General features: G+C 44.2%; 1 protein-coding gene across 1 annotated transcript in view; it reads right to left on the bottom strand.

The window, feature by feature from the left end:
* EP400 (E1A binding protein p400) overlaps positions 1-23,178 on the bottom strand; it is a 98,987-nt gene extending 75,809 nt beyond the window's left edge. Inside the window, 6 exon segments of the mRNA XM_070951598.1 lie at positions 844-1,029; positions 1,671-1,970; positions 6,630-7,036; positions 9,393-9,500; positions 10,290-10,377; positions 21,868-23,178. Coding sequence (XP_070807699.1) covers positions 844-1,029; positions 1,671-1,970; positions 6,630-7,036; positions 9,393-9,500; positions 10,290-10,377; positions 21,868-23,178 — 2,400 coding nt within the window.
* Positions 23,179-23,898: the final 720 nt, after the last annotated feature.

The following is a 23,898-nucleotide window of genomic DNA, read 5'->3' as shown; positions in this document are numbered from 1 at the left end:
AATTTAAATCAGATTTTTTAAACTTAAATCAAATTTTTAAAATTATTTTTATCAAATTTGTTTTAATAAAATGCTTTTGGACTAAAAAAATATATATCTAAAGATAGATTTAAGATACATTAATAATTTAGTTTATCCAGCATGACATGGAGCTTAGTTACGTAGCACATGAGGCAGTATATTCTGCAATTTTGGGACTGTCAGTGAGTCAACAGCAGGTCAGAAGAGAAGCCACTGTGGGTTAGATATGACAGTTGCTCTTTAAAAATTATGATTTAAATCGAGTTGATTTAAATCAAGCCTTTTTACTAGTGGTTTAAATCATGATTTAAATTGACTTGATTTAAATCAAATCCACCCTGCGGAAAACTATAGTTATTAAAGTCCAAACGTGTGCAAAGCATCCCTGGCCTGCTCTCGAGTTGCCATAGGCCAGGGGGGATGGGAAACCTGCGAAATGGCACAGCAGCCAAAGACAGATGCACATTCCAGACTTATCTCTCTCAAGGTTGTATCCCAGGGTTACCCACAGCGGGAGGGGAGTGACCTCTACAACCCACGAAATTACACTGTTGGTGAATGTGATTGATGACACACCCTGGGGGGAGCAGGGACATATTGGAGCGTAAATTACGTAGAGTCAGAGCTTCACTTGGGAACGTGCCAACATGAAGCTCCTAATAAATAATTGGATATCTTTTGAAGCTTGGCTCGAGACTCATGATTTAATTAGGGCATCCTAATTATAAATTAAATTAAAAACCCTAGTCTTGACACGTGGTTTGTTTCATGTTTCTTCATTCTGGGCTTTGCTAAAGAATTACAAACAACAATAGTCCAGACCTTCTTGGCAGTGGCCATCTTCCATCGTCTTTCCTGGGCAAAATCTGTTGCCATCCACTGCATCTCCTCCAGGAGATAATCCCACTGAGATTTGGGCCTGGAGGCCTCCTGAAGTTTGGGCAGTCGTCTCAGAGACCACAAGCCTTCCTTTCTCAGCTCCGCGATGCGCTGGTGAACTTGGTTTTCCTGGTGGAAGCAAACAAGGGAGAACGATAAGCGGGGTTTTCTGAGGCAGGGAGCTTTAGTTGAAGAGTGGAGTGGAGTGGAGTGGAGTGGAATGGAATGGAATGGAATGGAATGGAATGGAATGGAATGGAATAGAATAGAATAGAATAGAATAGAATAGAATAGAATAGAATAGAATAGAATAGAATAGAATAGAATAGAATAGAATAGAATAGAATAGAATTCTTTATTGGCTAAGTGTGATTGGACACACAAGGAATTTGTCTTGGTGCATGTGCTCTCGGTGTACATAAAAGAAAAGATATGTTCATCAAGAATCATAAGGTACAACACTTAATGATAGTCATAGGAAACAAATAAGCGATCAGGAAACAATATCAATATAAACCAGCAGCTGATTGGCGGATGGATCGGCCTCCCGGAATATTCCCAATCATCTGTTCCAGGCTGCAGGGATTGCCACAGACCATCGCCACCTCCGTGCCTCGCGTTTTTGTATACATTTGGTGTATAAGACGCACTCAAATTTTCATCCTTTTTTTTGGGGGGGGGGAGTGTGTCTTGTACTCCAAAAAATGTGGTTCTTATCGGTTGAGGAAAACATGTTGCTCTGGCATCAGAAGAGACAGAAAAACTCTCACCAACTTCACTTGTTCAGCCAACTTCTCGTGCGTGCTATCCTGGGCTGCTGCGGTATTTTGTGTTGTGTTCTGAGTTTTGGGGGTTGCTGCCACGGCCAACCCTGCGGGCTTGGAGGCCACGGGAGATGTTGACTTAGTTGTTCCTGGCGAGGACCGGTTGGCTTGGGTCGAGTGCGTAGTTTGTGGGGCAGGGTTGGAAGCGGAAGTTGGCGGGTTGCTTGAGGTAGGAGGAGCCACACTTGTTGAAATACGCTGGGAGTTTTGGTTAGAGTCGGACGAGGGTCGAGACAGAGTTGTGATCTACAAAGAAGACACATAAATTAGGATACAAGATTACACAAATGAATAGCTTCAAGGGATAAACCATATTCCGTTTTAGAGTCGTGGTCACACAGAACATAAATACGCAAATTCATCCTTTAGGATACAAGATTAGAAAAACAAATAGCTTCAAGGGATAAACCATTTTCTGTTTTAGAATAGGGGTCAAACAGAACATACATACACAAATTCACCCTTGTTGAAAGGAAGTGTTAACGTTCTTGGATCTGAACAGTGGATAGTTTAAGTCCAAGTTAGTTTTTGTACACAGTGAGGTCTCTAGTTATACGCGGAAGCATGTGCCTGATCACACAATCGTACACCTGTATCCTTTTTTAAAGAGGCATTGTACACCTGTACACCTGGCACAACTGTACGCCTTTATCTTTTTTTTAAGAGGCCTTGTAAATGTGAGTTTGGAGTGGCATATTCCAAAACTCGTACTTACAAGACCTCTTAAAAAAGGATAATCGAACCAAGAATCAAGAATGCTAGCTACGTTTTGCCCTGAATGCTGTTTTCCTAAGACCCTTTAGATTTTACCTTGCAAGGTCATTGTCAGGTTTCGATGTCATCTCAAATAAATTGCACTCCCAAACAATTAATCTTTGCTGAAATATTCCATTTATTGAGTACGACAGATCTGGCCCCGACTTCGTCATAGCCGATATTAACCCTCTGACCCCCAAACCCTTCCCTTTCCGTTCCCCAATTCTCATCTTCTCATTGGCCATCTTCCAAGTCAGTCTCCCCAGCTTCTGACCTCAGCCCACAGGAATGTCCCCCTCCCATCCCATCTCCTAGGGGATATTATCTACAGAGAAAATAAGTAGGTGAAAAGTCAAGCCTCGTCTCCTCCTTTTTATGGCAGCATCAGAATGCTGACAGTCATTCATATTTCTATCTTTAAAGAAAAAAAAGAATTGAAGACTAAAGTAATGTTGAAGACCAAAGAGCTCGGGGATGTGGGGCTGGGCTGGGCTGCGGGGTCACAGTGCCCTGGGAGCTTGAGGGCCGGGCTGGGCGTTTGCCCTCTGCTGCCTAGGGCTCTGGACAGCTCGCGCCACCATCCGGGGGGTCCTCCACGTGGCCTGAGCGGGACGGTGAGGCTCCTCTGGAGGACAAGGGTTTGGCCTTCTCCCTGGTCTCACCTTCCTCCGCTGAAGACAATGGATCCCTCCCAGCCCCGTCCAGGCCACCACAGGTGCCCCCGACAGGACTGACTTCAAGCCTGCCCCCCCCCAAAGATCAAACACAACCCTGATGCGGCCCTCAATTAAACTGAATTTGACACCCCTGCCTTTACTCTTCAGAACAGACTTTCTTCCTCTCCTTCCTTTAAAGTATAGCAATTAAAGTATAAAACGGGCAAGAGATGATGAATGGATGATTCCATATTTTTTTTTATTGCTGTTTTGAGCTGTCTTTTTCTTATTCTCCCTCTCTACTTTCTTTTTTTTTTCTTTCCACTTTTTTTAGGTGGAACATGATTAGAAGCAAGACAGGAAAGAAAGAAAAAGCCTTTTAAAATAGGGTGACATGATTAATAGCTAGGGTACGTGGTAGAAATAAAGGGAATATTAATGCATACATTTTTATTTAATAAAAATGAAAGTAACAATGAGAAATAGGTGGAATACTTGAATAACGGTAGATTGTAATCTAATAGAACCAATGAGGTGGTTCCGCCCCAGGCGCCTGATGGACCCGGATAGGTTCCAGACGGAGCTTGGGCCATTTCCTGAGGCTCTGGCACACGGCTCGACTGAAGACCTAGTGGCTGCCTGGGATAGGGCGGCCGCTGGAGCTTTGGACCGGGTCGTGCCTTTGCGGCCTCTAACCCGGCGTCGATCTCACCTGGCTCCCTGGTTCACCAAGGAGCTGAGGGAGATGAAACTCCGGAAAAGACGCCTGGAGAGCAGTTGGAGGACCAGCCGTTCTGAATCTGACCGAACACTGGTAAGGTCTCATATTAAGACCTACCTGGTGGCAATAAAAGCAGCAAAGTGTAACTATTTTTCCACTCTTATTGCGTCATCAGATAATCGCCCGGCCGCCCTGTTTAGGGTGACCCGCTCCCTGCTCCACCAGGAAATGCGGGAGGACCCCTTGGAGGGTAGAGCCGAGGACTTTGTACAATATCTGTATGACAAAATCGCTCAGATTCGGGAAAATTTGGACTCTGACTGGGTAGATTCGGGAGGGAGGATGGAGGCAAGTCTTGAGAATATTACCTGGGAAGAGTTTGATTCTGTGACTCTGGAAAACGTGGACAAGATACTGGGCAGACTGAGCGTGGCCACGTTTATTGGACCCATGTCCCTCCTGGCTGGTGCTGGCCTCTCGGGAGGTTACACGAGGCTGGCTCCAGGGGATTATAAATGCTTCCTTGAGAGAGGGTGCCTTCCCCACCACCTTGAAAGAGGCGGTGGTGAAGCCTCTCCTCAAGAAGCCTTCCCTGGACCCAGCAGTGTTGGATAATTACCGTCCAGTCTCCAACCTTCGCTTCGTTGCGAAGGTTGTTGAGAGTGTGGTAGCGCGACAGCTTCCTCAGTACTTGGATGAATCGGCTTATCTAGATCCGTTCCAGTCGGGCTTCAGGCCTGGATACAGCACGGAAACAGCATTGGTCGCATTGGTAGATGATCTCTGGAGGGCCCGGGACAGGGGTTGCTCCTCTGTCGTGGTCCTATTAGACCTCTCAGAGGCTTTTGATACCATCGACCATGGTATCATGCTGCACCGGTTGGAAGAGTTAGGGGTGGGGGGCACCGTGTTGCAGTGGTTCTCCTCCTTTCTCTCTGATCGGTCGCAGTCTGTGTTGACAGGGGGGCAGAGGTCGACCCCGAGGCCCCTTGTATGTGGGGTGCCACAGGGGTCGGTTCTCTCACCCCTTCTGTTCAACATTTATGTGAAGCTGCTGGGTGAGATCATCTGTGGTTTTGGGCTGAAGTATCATCAGTATGCTGATGATACTCAGCTATACATCTCCACCCCGGACCACCCCAATGATGCCCTTAAAGTGATGTCCCGGTGCCTGGAGGCTGTACGGATCTGCATGGGGAGGAACAGATTAGGCTCAACCCATCCAAGACCGAGTGGCTGTGGTTTCCGACGTCCCCATATAGTCAGTGGTGCCATCACTAACTATTGGGGATGAGTCATTGCCCCCCACGGAGAGGGTTCGCAACTTAGGCATCCTCTTGGACTCACGGCTGTCTTTAGAAGAACACCTGACGGCTGTGGCCGGGAGGTCTTTTTATCAGGTTCGCCTGATTCGCCAGTTGCGTCCCTTTCTGGATCGGGACTCATGCCCTCGTCACTTCACACCTGGACTACTGTAATGCTCTCTACATGGGGCTCCCCTTGAGGAGCACCCGGAGGCTCCAGCTGGTCCAGAATGCGGCCGCGCGGGTAATGAGAACAGCATGGCGCTCCCATGTGGCTCCCCTCCTGCGCGAGCTGCACTGGCTCCCTGTGGTCTTCCGGGTGCGCTTCAAGGTCTTAGTTACCACCTTTAGAGCGCTCCATGGCTTGGGACCGGGGTACTTACGAGACCGCCTTCTGCCACCAATAGCCTCTCACCGCCCAGTACGCTCCCATAGAGAGGGGCTTCTCAGGGTGCCGTCGGCCAAACAATGTCGACTGGCGGCCCCCAGGGGGAGAGCCTTTTCTGTGAGGGCACCCACCATCTGGAACGAGCTCCCCCAAGAGATACAGAGGATTCCGGATCTGCGCACTTTCCGCTGTGCCCTCAAAACATTCCTGTTTCAGCAGGCCGGCCTGCTGGGATGTCTTGAATTATCTAGGACCAGAGTGTTTAGTATATTTTAATTGGTTTTTTTTAACGTTTGTATTACATGTATTTTTATCGTTCGCTGTTCACCGCCCTGAGTCCCTCAGGAATAGGGCGGTATATAAATTAATTAATTAATTAATTAATTAATTAATTAATTAATTAAATAAATAAATATGGATGTGTATTATTATTAGAAACACATAAGTTGATTGAACGTAATAATAATGTTTAACCCGATCAGTTTTATTTGTATTGGGATACATGGCGCCCAGGTGCCACACTGTTCACGCATTGAATTGACATTTTTATAAAAATAAAAAAATAAAATAAAAAACTTTGAAAAAAAGAACAGACTTTCAGCCCTGGCTAAAATGCCAAGTAACCGCATCTGCCTACCTGGCTTAGGCCCGGGGTACCTGCAGGTTCATCTCCTGCCATCCTCCCATCATCTGGTGCGCTCACACAGAGCGGGCCTCCTCAGGGTGCCGTCAGCCAGACAACGTCGGCTGGCGGCCCCCAGGGGGAGAGCGTTCTCTGTAGGAGTGCTGACCCTCTGGAATGGGCTGCCCACCAGCCTCAAGACTGCCCCTGACCTCCTCTCCTTCCACCGCGAATTGAAGACGTGGCTTTTTCATCAAATGGGCTGAATCCATAGGGATGATTTTAAATAATTTTAATTAATTTTAAATTGATTTTAATGTTTATGTAATTTTTTGTTCGTTTTTGTAAGCCACCCTGAGTCCTTCGGGAGAAGGGCGGCATATAAATTACATACATACATACATACATACATACATACATACATACATAAATAAATAAATAAATAAATAAATAAATACCTGCTGTGGGGTTGGCGTTTGAGAGGCCACAACCTGGGAGGGTGTCATCTGCCCCGGTCCGTGCGTTGTCGGCTGCCCTTGCGGCTGAGATGGCGCTTGAACCTGGCCATGGGACACAGCAGCCGCAGCGGTGGTGACCGTCACGTTTTGGGACTGAGCCTTCACGTGAATCGCCGCTTGTTGCACCGGAGTGTCGTTCATCTGAGTCGCTTGGGGCGCCAGCTGCAGCGTTGGCGGGAGAGAGCTGATGGGCACGTTGGTGGGCTGCAGCCTCCCGGGCAGCTGAGGTGGTGGGGTGTGAAGACTGGCTGCGTTCTGCACTGGGGGACCTTTGGAAGGGTCGTACTGTTGCTGGCTCTGCTTCTGACCCATCAGCTTCACGGTTTGAGGGGTGGGAGGCATTCCACCTGCAAAGCAAGAGAACACAAGAATTAAGGGAGATTCTCAGTCCTCCAGGTCCCGGTTGTCCCAAAGGTGCTTGTTTTCTTCAAGAGGCAACTAGACTTTCTTGTTTTTTTTTTGAAGAGGTTTCGCTTCTCATCCAAGGAGCTTCTTCAGCTCTGACTGGTTGGTGGGGAATGGAAGGATTTATACTCCTTGCAGGCAGCTGGCCATTTGCATCCTTTTAGCGGGTCGTTTAGATCACCTGGAGATTTATCTGTGTTATCAGAAGGGATATGACATCATCATCTATCTCCAATCTACAACACAGTCCTTTCAACAATTCCAAGAAGGCTCCATACCCATTGGCACCCAATTCAGGTGATCCTCAGGGCACAGATAAACCTCCAAGCAAAACTGGCTGAGGAACTCTGGGATTTGAAGTCCACAAACCTTGAAGTTGCCAAGGTTAGAGACCCCTGTGTTAAACCATTAAAGATTCATTAATGCAGCCTTAATAATTAACATGATCCCCCCAGAAAGGGCAGATGCAGGTACTGTTTGACTCACAACCATACAGGTGGTCGTTGACTTACAACCATTTGTTCAGTGACCGTTTAAAGTTACAACGGCACTGGGGAAAAAAACGACTTTTATGAGAGAGTCCTTGAGGCCACTGGAGGTCTAGCTGCATCCTCAGGGTCACCTGCGTGGTGCCAATGGGTGTGGAGCCTTCTTGGAACTGTTGAAAGGACTGTGTTGTAGATTGGAGATAGATGATTTATTTTATTTATTTTTATTTTATCTCGAATTTATATACCGCACCTTCTCCCGAGGGACTCAGGGCGGTGTACAGCCAGATAAAAACATACAATACAAACATTAAAAACAATTAAAAGAATATATATTAATTTGGCCCCAGTTTAAAATGACAAACCAATTAAAAATATTTAAAAATATGTTAAGCCAGCCCGGCTTGCTGAAAAAAGAAAGCTTTAAGGGCACGGTGGAAGGCACCGAGGTCTTGGATTCTCCTTATCTCTGAGGGCAGCTGGTTCCATAGGGTAGGTGCCCCCACAGAGAAGGCCCTCCCCCTGGGGGTCACCAGCCTACATTGTTTGGCTGATGGCACCCCGAGGAGGCCCTCTCTGTGGGAGCGCACAGGTCGATGGGAGGTTGTCGGTAGCAGCAGGTGGTCTCGAAGATATCTAGGTCCTATGCCATGGAGCGCTTTAAAGGTGGTAACCAACACCTTGAAGCGCACTTGGAAGACCACTGGGAGCCAGTGCAGCTCGCACAGGAGCGGTGTTATGTGGGAGCGCCATGCAGCTCCTGTAGTTACCCGCGCAGCCGCATTCTGGACCAGTTGGAGCCTCCAAGTGCTCTTCAAGGGGAGCCCCATGTAGAGTGTTGCAGTAGTCCAGGCAACTACTGGTGATGATGTCATATCCCTCCTGATAACACAGATAAATCTCCAGGTGACCATAACCACCCTCTAAAAGGATGCAAATGACCAGCTGTCTGCATGGAGTTTAAATCCTTCCATTCCCCACCGTTCAGTCAGAGCTGAAGAAGCTTCTGGGGTGAGAAGCGAAACGTCTTCAAAGGAAAAACAAGAAATTCTAGGTGCCTCTTGGGAAAAAAAAAACACCTTTGGGATAAGGGAGCCAAAGGCTCAAAAATCTATAAGGGTGGCATGCCAGGGGCAGAGTGAAGATGTGAAACGTTCGTCTATTTACTTACTTGGCCAACTCAAAGAAACAAGCCATAAAATATACATAAACCCGGTCAGTTAAATAAACTACCGTTCTTCACGAACTGGCAAATTCAAAGCCATTGGAGGTATCCCAGCCAGGGAGACCATCGACACAACTTGAGGGTGTCGCCGGATTAGGAAGAGTTTGGTGTAGTGACTCGACCCGCGGAAAGCAAACCTCGCGATGAAGCGAAGGGCTTACATGAAACACCCTACGGCTTAAGAAGGAAGGGGCGACCGACAGTTGCGAAACGAAAACCGAACACGAAGGAGAAATGGAGGCACTAAGGTTCATTAAAAAGAAAAAAAAGGGGGAAAAAATAATAACTACTGGGAGTTCCAAAACTAATTATTTTGGTCACAACGTGCATGAGTGGTGTGGGTTTTTTTTTTTCTTCCATGCCCGCATGCATCGCGCGAGCTTGTATTTCCCAGCTCTTTTTGACATGAACAAGCCACTTCACGCCAAACATTAATTTGCAAGGGGGTGGGGGGGTGGGGGGGCAGAACCAGAGAGCTCAATAACAAATTATTATTATTATTTTTTAATTCTAGCAGGCTTCTGCTTCCCTCGCCCCAGCCCCTTTGCTAAATTAATCTGCGGCTGGCATGTGGCAACACAGTACCTTGTGCAGTTGGCATGAGCTGTTGAAGAGGGACTCCTGAAGCCACGCCCGGATGCTGAAAAACCATCCCATGACGGCCCACTTCAATTCGGGGTCTCTTAGACGAATCTGGTGATATTCAAATTCCATTTATAAATGCACAAGGGGGGGGGAGGAGGAGGGGTTTGTCAGGTTATACGGTTTGCAACGGTGCTCCCAGGGAGCTTTAAACGTTGATATGATGAGCCACGGTGGCACGGTGGTTAGAGGGCAGTACTGCAGGCTACTTCTGCTGACTGCAATTTGGCAGTTCGAATCTCAGCAGGCTCAAGGTTGACTCAGCCTTCCGTCCTTCCAAGGTAGGTAAAATGAGGAGACCCCAGATTGTTGGGGGCAATAGGCTGACTCTGTAAAACCGCTTAGAGAGGGCTGTAAAGGCACTGTGAAGCGGTATATAAGTGCTACTGCTACTGATATCTACAAGCCTACCAGGAGAGAGTTTTGGCCCTAAAAAGAGAGTTTAGAAATATTTTGATGCTGCTGGGTTTCTTTTTTCTTTTTTTTTTTCCTTTCTTTTTTAAAATAAATGCTACAAAAGGGCGGCGCGGTTGAAGAATGTTGGTTTCTCAAATACGGCTGTTGGCGGAGAACCTGACATCATGGGGCTTTTCCATCCCAAGAGACTGGCCAAAATGGTTTGGCGTCGTGATGAAGTGGAGGGAGAGCGGTTTCAAAGAAGGGCAAATCGGAAACCGTTTTTGGGTTGAGAGCCTAAAGGGATCGTAAACATTCTGGAGGGGGGGGAGGAAGAAGAGGAGGAGGAGGAGGAGGAGGAGGAGGAGGAGGAGGAGGAGGAGGAGGAGGAGGAGGAAGAAGAGGAGGAGGAGGAGGAGGAGGAGGAGGAGGAGGAGGCCATACCTGCTGATGTAAGGGCTTGCTGTCTCTTAAACGCTTCGATTTCTATGGCATTGACAGTTCCCGTTACTGGAGTCCCTGCATGCGCCTGCTATCAGTAAAACAAAACAGGAGAAGTCAACAGTCTGTGAATGGAAGGCAGGTGGTTTTTTTTAGACCGTTTTTTTTGAAGGGCAGGTCACCCTTGTTTTTAAAGAGTTTAAAGAGCAGGGGTCCCCAACCCCAGGTCCGTGGATACCAGAAACCAGGCCCCATCCGTGGGAAGCAGGCAGCACACTAAACCAGTCCTCCTCCGGTCCGCGGAAAAACCTCTCTCTATGGACCCGGTTCCTGGTGCTCCACAGGTTGGGGACCGCTGGTCTACGGTGAAAGAATTTGAGCTTATTTTTTTATTTCCAAAAGGTTTGCCTTTGTATCCATTTGGTAACGATCCTTTTCAATATAAAATAAAAGTATAAAAGCTGCCAAACGCAGAGCTATGTGCCAGTTGGTTGGGTCTCTCTTTCCTAATAATACAATATGCAAAGAGCTTCCTCTCTCGCCACTGAAATCTCTCACCTTCCTACCATTACAGGTCTAATCAACTGATCCTGTATTTTGCATTACAAACAGATCTATCAAGAACTCAATGCTTGCAGGGATCCACGGGTGGATTTTCTCAGAAAATTCAATATGTTGTTTTGTCTCCCGTTTCTCTCATCTATAATCATGCGAGGGACGTTACTTGTCAATTCTCCACTTCTGTCTAGGTAAGAAACATTTAAGCAATTTGCCATTACAGTGTTACTGAAAATAATTTAACACACGTAGGGTTCCCTCCAATTCCCGATGCAGGTTCCTATCTTATTCATGTTTCTCTTCTAAGCCACTGTCATTCGATCTCCTATATCTACAGCTAGGAAGCCCATATCTTGTCACTGATTTGGCAATGAACATCGGCATTTTTATAAGGGGTGTGGGATTATATACAGTACTAGAGGAGCGGGATATGTCCATGAAATGAGATTAAATGCTCATCCTCATTTTTTCCCCCCTAACAAGCAGTAAAAAGATTCTACTTAATACTTTGCAAGATGCTAAGTATGGTACCCAAGGAAGAAGTGTTTTGCCATTAAGCATGGAGCATCTGTTTAGCCATCTAGTTATCACCAGGGAATCTCTTACTCTACAAGTTACTTTGACTAATTATTCTTTAAAGACATATTTATAGTAAGCAGAATGTTTACTAATATAGTCTTTTATATCTGTATTCGTTTTTTTAAATCTACTGTCGTGCACTGCCCTGAGGCGCCCTGGGTGTATAAATTTGATAACTAAAATAAAATCAATAATCTAGTTTGAAGAGAAGTACTTCTTTTGATTCATTATCTAAACCCATCAAGTTCATACACACACACACACATATATACATATAGTGTGTGTGTGTGTGTATGTATTATCCTGTTTCCCACAAAATAAGGCATCCCCTGATAATAAGCCCAATCAGGCTTTTGAGCGCATGGCAATAAGGCTTATTTCAGGGTTCAAAAAAATATAAGACATGGTCTTATTTTCGGGGAAACACGGTGTGTGTGTGTGTGTGTGTGTGTGTGTGCGCACGTAGTGTGTGTGTGTGTGTGTGTGTGTGTATATAAATATCGTATTTTTCGGAGTATAAGACGCACCTTTTTCCCCCTAAAAGGGGGTGAAAATTTATATGCGTCTTATACACCAAATGTAGCCCCGCCCACCCACTGCCCACCCTCTTTGGCCTATGCCTCGCAGCAGTTACCTCCTTGCAAGCAAACAGCAAGAAAAAACAGCTCCTTTCAGCTCCAGCACAGCCTAATTAGCACAAGTTGATTGGATCGGCCGCCCAACTCTCAGTTGATTTGCTCTCAGCTGTTTTGGGCAGGGCTCTGCTGCTTGCTGCAAAGAGATAAATTGCAGGGAGCAGATTTTTTTTTTTTTGTGCTAATCAAGCTATGCTGAAAACGAAAATGAAAGTAAAGCAGGCTGTTTGCTGTTTGCTGCAACAAGGCACAATTGCTGAGAGGCAGAGGGAGATTTCTTTTTCTTCTTTTCCACACCAAAAAAGGTAGGTGCGTCTTATACTCTGGTGCGTCTTATACTCCAAAAAATACAGTATATATTTATATATGTGTGTGCGCGTGTATTTATGTTTTATATATCTTTGTGTGTATATCTTTGTGTGTGTGTGTACTGTATGTGTATATATATACACACCATGTTTCCCCGAAAATAAGACCCTGTCTTATATTTTTTTGAACCCTGAAATAAACGCTTGGCCTTATTGCAATGAGCTCAAAAGCCCGATTGGGCTTATTATCAGGGGATGTCTTATTTTGGGGGAAACAGGGTAAATATATATGTATATGCATGTATGTATATGTATATATATACTGTATGTGTGTGTGTATAATTTCAATATACAGTGTGTATATATGTATACATATAATATATAATATATAATATATAATATATAATATATAATATATAATATATAATATATAATATATAATATATAATATATAATAATATATAATAATATATAATATATAATATATAATATATACAGGACTGGATTATTGATCTCCAGAGTTTCTAGTAAGCCTATTTCAGATACATTGAAAACCAATATAAATTTCCATAAATAAACAAAGAAACTAATAAACAAACAAACAAACAAATAAATAAATAAATAGGAAAGCATATCTCATGGCTCTTTTCCCTGCCTAAAGGCTTCTGCACTAATCAGAGCTCTGTTGTTTCTGAATGGGAGAAGCCATGGTCTACTCTAAGTAAACTAACAGAACAGAGAAAGGCAATATCACCTGACATTTCTACTGGTCTTATTTACTGATGAATAATCTGCTGGTTATTCCTTATCGATTTAAAACATTTCTACAGCTGCCCCTATTATAACAAACTCTGAGGGGCTCCCAATCAGAAATGAAAATTAACATACAGAAGGTAAGTAAGATAACCCCCCCCCCAAAAAAAAAATGAAAGTAAGTCAAACTATTAAAGAAAACAGGTAAAAACAAAAACCTGGTGCCAAGTCATGGTAACACTTTTTAAAATGTCTAGGTGCCTCATGTGATTTTTTTAAAAAAAAGAATCAAATAAGATTTATTTATTGATTTTGATTTTGATTTTGATTTATATGCGGCCCTTCTCCGGAGACTCAGGGCGGCTTACAGGGCGTTAAGCAATAGCCTTCATACTTTTGTATATTTTATACAAAGTCAGCTTATTGCCCCCATAAACCGGGTCCTCATTTTACCCACCTTAGAAAGGATGGAAGGCTGAGTCAACCTTGAGCCTGGCGAGATTCGAACTAGCAGTAATTGCAGACAGCTGGAAGCTAAATACTACCTTTTAACAGTAGCATTAGTCTGCTGCGCCACTCAGGCTCTTAAGATATTTAAGATATAAAGATCTAGTTATCTAAAATATTGTTATTTTTTTGGATCCCAGAGGTCCTATAGGGAGGATAGACCAACGTCGGGTGGGGATTTCGGGGCTCATCTGACCAGAAATGGACATTTTGTGCCTGACCCATGATTATGGACAGGCAAATGTCTCCCTGTAGCCCTTTTGAGAGTACACTCAACTCGTGGTCTCAAAAAAGCCAAATACAGGTAGTCTTCGACTTTCGGCCACAATTCAGCCCAAAATGTCCATTGCTAAGCGAGACCAATAAGTGAATTTCACCCCATTTTACCTCCTTCCTTGCCACCGTTAAGTGAATCGTTGCACTTGTTAAAGTTCAGTCGCAGGGTTGTTAAGCGAATCTGGCTTCCCCATTGACTTTGCTGGTCGGAAGGTTGCAAAAGGGAGATCATGTGACCTTGGGACACCCCAATAAATACGAGCCGATGGCCAAAGCGTTTGAAATTTGATCACGTGACGCTGCGGATGCCACAACGATTCGTTAAGTGTGAAAAATGATCCTGTGTTGCTTTCCCCCCTCCCCGTGCCGTTGTAACTCCAAACGGTCGCTACACGAACTGTCGTAACTCGAGGACTACCTGTATCTCTCTGGCCTCAGAGCAAACTAGGTTTGAGAGATTCATTGCCTAAAATCTAAACGCCAAAGCTATCCATCTTCGGTCGCAGGAAGAACAAACGCCTAAGTCTGTGATGGCGAGCTTAGCGTGTCAGATGGGGCCCTCTTTTTTTTTTTTGAAATTTTTTTATTTATTTTTTTCATCAACATATTTAAATGTAATCTTTTATCCATCCTAATCCATCGTTCGTTCATCTTATTCTTTAATTTCTGTTAGCATTCATTAATTAGAAGAGAAGAAAAGAAAAGGAGACTGGGAAAAGGAGAGGAAGAAGGAAGGGGAAAGAAGAGCAGGAGAGAGGGTAAGAAGGGGAGGAAGAAGAGAGGAGAGGGGAAAGAGGAGAGGAAGTAGAAAAGGAAAGGAGAGGAGGAATGAGGAAAGTAGAAAGAAAAGAGGAGAAAGAAGGGAAGAGAAAAAGGAAAAGTGGTAGTAAAACAAAGGAAGGAAATGGTAAAAGAGCAGACCCGAACAAATTTCCTTCCTTTGTTTTACTACCACTTTTCCTTTTTCTCTTCCCTTCTTTCTCCTCTTTTCTTTCTACTTTCCTCATTCCTCCTCTCCTTTCCTTTTCTACTTCCTCTCCTCTTTCCCCTCTCCTCTCTTCTTCCTCCCCTTCTTACCCTCTCTCCTGCTCTTCTTTCCCCTTCCTTCTTCCTCTCCTTTTCCCAGTCTCCTTTTCTTTTCTTCTCTTCTCACCTCCCAACTCCCCTACTTTCCCCTCTCTCCTCCCCCCCTTTCCCATTCCCTTGTTGTTTCCTTTTTTAATTTTAAAGAGCCTTGGTGGCGCAGCAGATTAAAATGCTGTTAAGTGACACCAGCTGCCTGCAATTACTGCAAGTTCGAATCTCGCCAAGGCTCAAGGTTGACTCAGCCTTCCATCCTTTCGAGGTAGGTAAAATGAGGACCCGGATTGTGGGGGCAATAAGCTGACTTTGTATAAAAAAGAACATCACTTAAGGGGGGCCCGAAAGCCCTAGTAAGCAGGTATATACAAAAGTATGAAGGCTATTGCTTAACGCATTGTAAGCCGCCCTGAGTCTCCGGAGAAGGGCGGCATATAAATTGAACCAAATAAATAAATAAATAAATAAATAAATAAATAAATAAATAAATAAATAAATTTAATTAAATAAATTAATAAATTAAATAAATAAATTAAATAAATAAATTCAATCTAAGATGGTATTTGAGCAGACCCGATTTCTATTTACATACATCTTCATTTCAAATTTCTTTTTTACTTTACAATTATTCCTCTTCTAATATTCCTGTACATTGTTAATCAAACAGAGCCCTCTCTGTGGGCACACGCTCCTTCTGGTTTCGCAGGCGCCAGAGCACTAGAACACAGCCTGAAAACGGCCCAAAAAACTGCAAAAAAATGGCCAAAAAAACCCCAGGCCATTTTTCAGGCTGTTTTTCGGGCCACAAATGGCCAAAAAAACCAGGCATGCATGCACAGGCCAGATCTTTGGGTTTCCAGTGCTCCGGCACACACACATGTAGACACGTTCCATTTTGGGCACTCGGTGCCGAAAAGGTTTGCCGTCACTGCCCTAAGTCCTAGGTTTGAAAAGTCTCCTTTTTTTTATAACACTCAACCATGGTTTGGCATTAGTACCGAATCAAGGTATTACTGATTCACACATGCCGCAAAGCCCATGCTTGCTTCATTAGCACAATTAATCCTGTAATGCATACATTTCTGAAGGAATTAGCATGCCGCTGGACTCGATAAAGTGCGCTGACTCGATTTGAACCAGAAAGGAAGGAAGGCGCGGTTGCAAACTCGCCGTTTTTGCAGGTTAGCATTTGGGGACCACCGCCGAACCCCCCCAGAAAAGAATTTTTAGAAAGATTCCACAAACAGAGAGAGAGAGACAGACCCACAGTTACCAGGTAGAACATACAAAGGAACCAAAGGACAAGCAAACCAAAGTGGAACACGTTAAAAGCTGAAGGTTAATGAAATCAGCCAGCAACTTTGAGACAAGTTAAATAAAATAAAATAAATAAAATCTTTCTTGGTAGCCCATGGACACTCATGCATTTGAAAAGTTCAAATGTTTTTACTGCTCATTTTTCTAAAATGAGGAGGGATGGGTTGTTGGGAGGGAGGGAGGGAGGGAGGGAGGGAGGGGGATAAAATACAGACTTCACTTTCAGTTATACCAAATCTGACTGAGCAAAAATAATGATCATCACTATTATTATTATTATTATCATCAGCATCATCTGGGATGAAACTCAAGAGTTGAAATCCATTGAAAAAAAAGTACCTGGAACGGTTGCTGCTGGGTTGAAAAAGCAGCAGAAACATTTGGAGGAAGCTGGGTTGCTATAGCAACAGGAGTACCAGTCTGCCCATCCTTTCCTGTCACAACCTTTACCTGGGAGAAGGTATTTTGGGAGGGGGAGGGGAAACAAAAAGGGAAATCATTTTTTTCTTTCATTCTCTCTCTCTCTTTTTTTTTTTGTATCCCAAAAAGAAAAATATGATCAAAGCATCCTGCTTTGCGTTATAGCAATGGGACTGAGACAAAAGGCGTTAAATTCATTTAACTCTTCATTATTTTTGTTTAAAAGAGTTTTTTGTTTTTTTTTTAATTTGATTTATATGCCGCCTTTCTCCGGAGAGTCAGGGCGGCTTACAATGCGTTAAGCAATAGCCTTCATACTTTTGTATATTTATACAAAGTCAGCTTATTGCCCCCACAATCTGGTCCTCATTTCACCTACCTTAGAAAGGATGGAAGGCTGAGTCAACCTTGAGCCTGGCGAGATTTGAACCTGCAGTAATTGCAGGCAGCTGGTCTTAATAACCAGCTTAATAACAGGGTGCCTTAGACCACTGTACTACCAAGGCTCTTTTGTTTGTTTGTTTGTTTGTTTTTTGTGAAGAAAGGCAAAGTTTTTTTGTGGGGTTTTTTTTGGGGGGGGGTTATCTATCAAAACAGAGCGAGGGACAAACTAGCAGCGAATTTTTTTTTTCTTTCCGTCCCTCTGGCCATGCAAAAAAGTCTAAATTGAAATTGCATGTGAGACATTAGCATGGGTTAAAGTCTTTTTGAGATCTTGGCTTTCTAACAAACGACAACATTAGCGTGACAGACAGTTGACACTCAGAAAAGCCCCCAGACACATATTAAGCAATGAGTGTATAACACCCCCCACTGTTCCCCACCACCCCAACCGTCACCATTCTCACAACCTAGGCGAGCAATGAGGTGCGTTGCTTTAGCTTAGCAGAAGATGGCGAAGAAGAAGGAGGACAGTACAATATACAAAGCGAAGGAAGAGACACGGGAATACCTTAGGTGTCAACGTGTCGCACGCTATCATTTGCTGATCGGACAAGTCGGGTGCTCCGTGGTTTTGCGAAAGGTTTTCCTAAACCGTGTGGCGCTCTCTGAGCTTGGTGGCTAGCTTGTGGGCGTTTCGCAACCCAACTAGGTAACATCATCAGTGTTACAAGCAGGGTGGATTTGATTTAAATCGAGTTAATTTAAATCACAATTTAAATCATGATTTAAATCACTAGTAAAAAGGCTTGATTTAAATCAACTTGATTTAAATCATAATTTTTAAAGAGCAACTGTCATCTCTGCTACTCCTTTGACCCACGGTTGACTCACTGATAGTCCCAGTGTTGCAGAATATACAGCCTCATGCTACATAACTAAGCTCCATTTCATGCTGAATAAACTAAATTATTTATGTATCTTAAATAGAAAACTATCTTACGATAAAGTTTTACCCCAAAAGTTTTTTATTAAAATAAATTTGATAAAAATCAAAAAAATCTGATTTAAATCAAAAAAATCTGATTTTTTTTTATTTTTTTAAAAAAATCATTGATTTTTATCCACCCTGGTTACAAGTTATGAGTGGGGATTCGCTTTCTTTTGTATACGGCTAGTCTTCTCACTTACAGCCACAACGGAGCCCAAGATTTCTGTTGTTAAGGGGGACGTTTGTCAAAGTGAGCTTCACCCCGTTTTACGACCTTTCTTGCCACGGTTGTTAAGGGAATCACTGCGGCCAGCAAGTTTTGTAACCCGGCTGTTAAGTGAAATCAGGCTCCCCCCCCCATCAACTTTGCCTAACAGAAGGTTGAAAAAAGGGGGGGATCATGTGCCCTTGGGACATAGCAACGGTCGTAAGTACGAACCAGTTGCCAAACGTCTGAATTTTGATCGCACGATCGATAGTCATAAGTCACTTTTTTCAGTGCCATTGTAACGTCGAGCGGTCACTAAGTGAAGTGTTGTAAATTGAGGATGACCTGTATACTAGTGGCTTGCTCTGTCAGTGTTGGTGAGAATGGCCTTGGTGGCTCCTTGATAAGGTAGTTATTTACAGTTTGATTCTTTGTCTAGACCAGAGGTCTTCAAACTTGGCCGTTTTAAGACTTGTGGACTTCAACTCCCAGAATTCTGGCTAGAGAATTCTGGGAATTATTTATTTATTTATTTATTTATTGGTTCAATTTATATGCCGCCCTTCTCCGGAGACTCAGGGAGGCTTACAATGCGTTAAGCAATAGCCTTCATACTTTTGTAGATACCTGCTTAGAAGGGCTTTCGCCCCCCCGCAAGCGGTGTTCTTTTTTATACAAAGTCAGCTTATTGCCCCCACAATCCAGCTCCTCATTTTACCTACCTCGGAAGGATGGAAGGCTGAGTCAACCTTGAGCCTGGTGAGATTCGAACTCGCAGTAATTGCAGGCAGCTGGCAGCTAAGTGCTACTTAACAGCACTTTAGTCCGCTGCGCCACCAAGGCGAATTGAACTTGTGAATTGACTTGTGAATTGAAGTCCACAAGTCTTAAAGCTTCCAAGTTTGAAGACCTCTGGTCTAGGTTGATATTTCCTTGATAGGGTTGTTGTTTACAGCTTGATTGTTGGTAAACAACAGCCTAATCAAGGAGCCACCAAGGACATTCCCAACACTGAAGCCACTAGTATATAAAAAGAGAACGAACGCCTCTCCCTTCTCGCCCTGAAGATGTTCCCTAGCTGGGTAATGAAACATCTGCAAGAAAACAACCGAGCTCAGAGAGCACCAAGGACCTCACAGTTCAACCTTGAGCTGCAAATATTCTCTTCTCTCTTTCCTAAATCTGTTTAGACCATTTTTGACTCCCCTTACTGACACTACAATCAAATTTTCCAAAATGACCATGAACCTGTAAGAAACATTTAGCTGGATAGCTCAGCGAGGAGCCTAGAGACCAAAACCATTTGCCCAGTCCGACTAAGTAACAACTACATCAAATAAAGATTACTGGCGGATTAAAAATGGGAAGCAAACGCCTATGTGTGTCATAAAAATCCAACAATTGCATAAATTTAATGGCCCATGACTTGGAGGAGAGAGACAGTCAAAAGCCCACCTTTTAAATTCTCACAATGAACAGAAAACAGCCTCATTAATTTTGTCCAGAAAAGCTATGAGATTTATTTATTTATTTATTTTGCTGCACCTCATCTTTCTTAGATGAACAGATTTTAACAGGACTTTCTCAATATACCTGCTTTTAAAACATGGAGCCTTTGCCTAAATATTAAAAGTTTAAAAATCAAACAAAGGCACATTACATCGATGTGATAACTTCTCCTGGCTTTTTGAGGATTAATTTAGCAGTACAAAATAATTAATTTCCTGTGTGATGGAGGTGCAGCATTTATTACCTTCTGAATATTTATTATGTGTAATGAACAATCCATCTAATTCAGACGCCTGCTCTCCATTCAATATCCCTAGTTTTTTAGGAACACATCAATCGCTGTGATGAAGGCAAACATTCTATTAATTTACTAATGCTACTATTATACTCGCTACTTTTTATTAAAACCAAATCGGCCATAATTTAAATCTCTCTGAAGAAATGGTACCTGCAAGTCCAAACCCATATATTCTATATTTTTAATAAAGTTAAACAGCAATTGAGTCAATTTACGAAGCTCAAAAAAAAATAATAACCAGAAAACAACTTTCTATTAAACGGATGACAATCCAAACTGGAATTGTAGAACATCAACTATTAATAAAATTCAAATCAAAGATTTTCTTTTCTTTTCTCTCTCAATAAAGCTGTGGAATTGTATAGAGAGTACTCAGAGTTCAGAATAAAAGATTGGCAAAGTTTATGCAGTTTTACAAATAAATAAGAGTAGATAAACAAACACCCGTTTATAAAATGTTGACAACATGTTTTAACTTTAGGTTGCAATTCTCAATTGTAACTACTTTTGATTGCAATTCTGTATACAATTACCTAACAACAAATCTCGCTAAATTCAATAAGGGTATGGAAAGAATTAAATTAGAACTTTTTTATTTTCAGGAGAAAAAAAAAAAAGCTGGAGATAATGGACATTTTCAGCAAGACGATCGAAGAAAATACTGGATTGGGGGAAACCAATTTGCAACTTTTAAAACAATATAATAAAGGGACATGAATCAGGATCCAAAAATTACATCTAGGTTCTGTCAGTGATATTTAATATATATATTTTTGGTCAGCAAAAGTGTAAAAAAAAAAAAAAAAGCAACAGAACTGGACAAAATTCCTGCACCTTTTTCTCTATACTTGAGAATATAAGTATAAATAAACAGCCCACAACTGTAAGGTAAAAGTAAAGGTTCCCTTAGCACATATGTGCTAGTCGTTCCCGACTCTAGGGGGCGGTGCTCGTCTCCATTTCAAAGCCGAAGAGCCAGCGCTGTCCGAAGACGTCTCCATGGTCATGTGGCCGGCATGACTCAATGCCAAAAGCGCACGGAACGCTGTTCCCTTCCCACCAAAGGTGGTCCCTATTTTTCTACTTGCATTTTTTACCTGCTTTTGAACTGCTAGGTTGGCAGAAGCTGGGACAAGTCACGGGCGCTCACCCCGTTACACGGCACTAGGGATTCGAACCGCTGAACTGCCGACCTTTCGATTGACAAGCTCAGCGTCTTAAGCCACTGAGCCACCACGCGGTCTTTTCCGATAATACTTGTTGAGCGACAGCTAGAAGGAAATTCCCAGATCGCAAAGCGAGGTGACGAAGTGAAGCAGGAACCCAAGACTTAAAACGATTTCAAGCTCAATTCTAAACTCCTGCAAAGGACGATTTCGTCAATCTCGTTTGCGGTCTGCGATTTGATTTATATGAAGAAAGGAGCACCACTCACACACAGAAGCTTTTCCCGTCTCCTTGGAGCTTCCTCTTCCCCATTTTAACAATGACCCTTTCAAAGATGAACGGAAAGATGCTTCTGCGCATTTACCCCAATCCAAAACGAACACCTTGCGTCCCTCATTTATGTCAACACGAGTGCTTAACGCAGTATGTTGCAGACTTGATGCATTCATTGCTGGGACCAGCCGCACAATCTAGTCCTCCTAAAATGTTTGTCCCTGACAAAATCCCAATTCAACCTCGGTTAGGCAGGCAGCGCCACCGCCGCCTTTGAAACACGAACGGTTTTTAATCAAGGTGGAAAAAGAGAGCTCCTACCTCATCGTTGATAACCTCGGATTGCTCTTCCTCCTCCTCTTCCTCCAGATCCAAGTCGTTCTGCCGGAGGTAGGCCTGCAACGGCAGGCAATGCTTCTTCTTAAAGGCCAAGAAGTCCATCATGTTCCCTTGCAGGTGTTGCAAGAAAAACAGCTCGACCAAGTACTCTTTGAAAGCATCCTTCAGGGTCTCCATCTGCTTGAAGTGATGCTCCAGACACTGCTTCCTCATCTGAGCCGCTTCTGGAGTGGCCGGGGGGATTTCCTCGACTTTTTTGGATTTTTTCACCACGGCGCAGAGCGAGGGGGCCAGCGGGTGGCCCGTTAGTCCTTGAGGGATGCTGGCCCGGGAAGGGCTGGTGGGAGGCGGTGGGGACGTGATGCCGAAAGCGGGGCCTCCGACCCCGGCAATTAATCCAGCGGAAGTCCTGTCAAAGCCCAAAGGCCTGTTCGAGGCCTGTCCTTGCTGTTGCTGTTGTTGCTGCTGCATCCCTTGGATAATGTTGCTGATCTGTGGCGGCAGGTTGCTGGTGGTAATATGACCAGGGTTAGGTAAACCTTGGATATTTCCTCCGCTCGCTACGGGGCTCTGAGGTCCGAGATGGTGGATGGTCCCTCCGGTTTGAGAATGGGGCTGGGACAGCCTGCGTTCCCGGACGGTCGACGAGGCGCCGGAAGACGAAAGCTGAACCTGAGCCGTGGCACTTTGAGCAATCTGGGTGAGGCCGGATCCTTCCTGGTACACGAAGTGTCCACCGTTCGAAGGGCTCAAGCTGATCTGCCTCACCAACACGCTGGCGTCCACGAAGCCACGCGTCGGGCTCTGGCTGCACATGCCCAAGCCGGGCCCTGGGGTACCCGCTCGGACACTTGAAATGGTCTGAACGGACACCGGGCTGGGCTGGGTGGGGCTCTGCGACTGAACCTGAGGGGGCAACGGAGAAGTGACCTGGATGTAGGAAGGCGAGCCATGCTCGAACCGTCTTTGTTGAGGGCTGAACTGAAAACTGGGGGAAGTGGGGCTGGGGATCGGCAACGGGGTCAGGGTGATCTGCTGGTTGGTGGTAGAAACGGGTCCCACATTCTGCAAAGTGATGTTGACGTTCTGTCCCGCTACTGGGCTTCGGCTCATGATAAACTGCTGGATTTGGTAGCTGGGAGACTGAGGGGCAGAAGGGCTGGCCGAAGGAGCGAAGGAAGGAGCCGGGGACTGTGGCAAGTTGGCCTGCTGATCTTCGCTCTCGCTGCCGGTGAAGGATCGAGACCTCTGGAGCTGGCGCTGTGCATTCTGTGAACCGGTCCCATGGTGCATTATCGCGCCGACAGCGGCCTCGGATTCTAAAAGACGACGGGGAGACAAAAGTTCCATTAGGGGAAACGTAAACCAAATTCCTTGTTAGGGCAATTGACTATCGCTTTCTACAATTGCACATGGAAATTTATAATCTCGCTTCCCGTTATTCAGGATACTGTTTATATGTGCTCAGAGCTCAAAGCATTGTTAGAGACCCCACACATCGACTTTAAGGTCAGTTTCTGCTGCTCCTCTCTGGGGGGAGATTTCCGCTTTGTTCTCGCAAGATTCTTTTTTTCCCACCATGTATATGTATACATTCGAACTGGACTGTGATGTTTCTCTGTATCGTGTGTGTGTGTGTGTGTGTGTGTGTGTGTGTGTATGCCTAATGGTTATCCTTTGAGAGCTGAACACAATGAAATTTTATTTTAAGGTATGCTGATTAGAATATTTTGGACATGTGATGCTACACCCAGAAAAATACGGCATCCTTCACTTAATCCTCCAAGGAAAGATGGAAGGCAAATGAGGTCCAGGCAGAAGAAGATGATCATAGCTTCAAAATCTAAGGGAGCGGTTTGGACAAAACTCAGTAGCACTTTTTTTGTGGGGCTGTTGATAAAAATAGGATCTCCAACATGATCGCCAACGTCCGATGATGGATATGGCACAAGAAGTAGTATGTTGATTAGTGTACATTTAAAGTGACAATAAAGTTCTATTCCATTCCATTCC

Source organism: Pituophis catenifer, unplaced genomic scaffold (genome assembly GCF_029215685.1).
Source record: "Pituophis catenifer annectens isolate HBS135680 unplaced genomic scaffold, rPitCat1.0.hap2 SCAF_10, whole genome shotgun sequence".
Lineage (NCBI taxonomy): Eukaryota > Metazoa > Chordata > Lepidosauria > Squamata > Colubridae > Pituophis > Pituophis catenifer.
The sequence above is the reverse complement of the archived record's forward strand: the minus strand, read 5'-3'. Positions and strand labels throughout refer to the sequence as shown.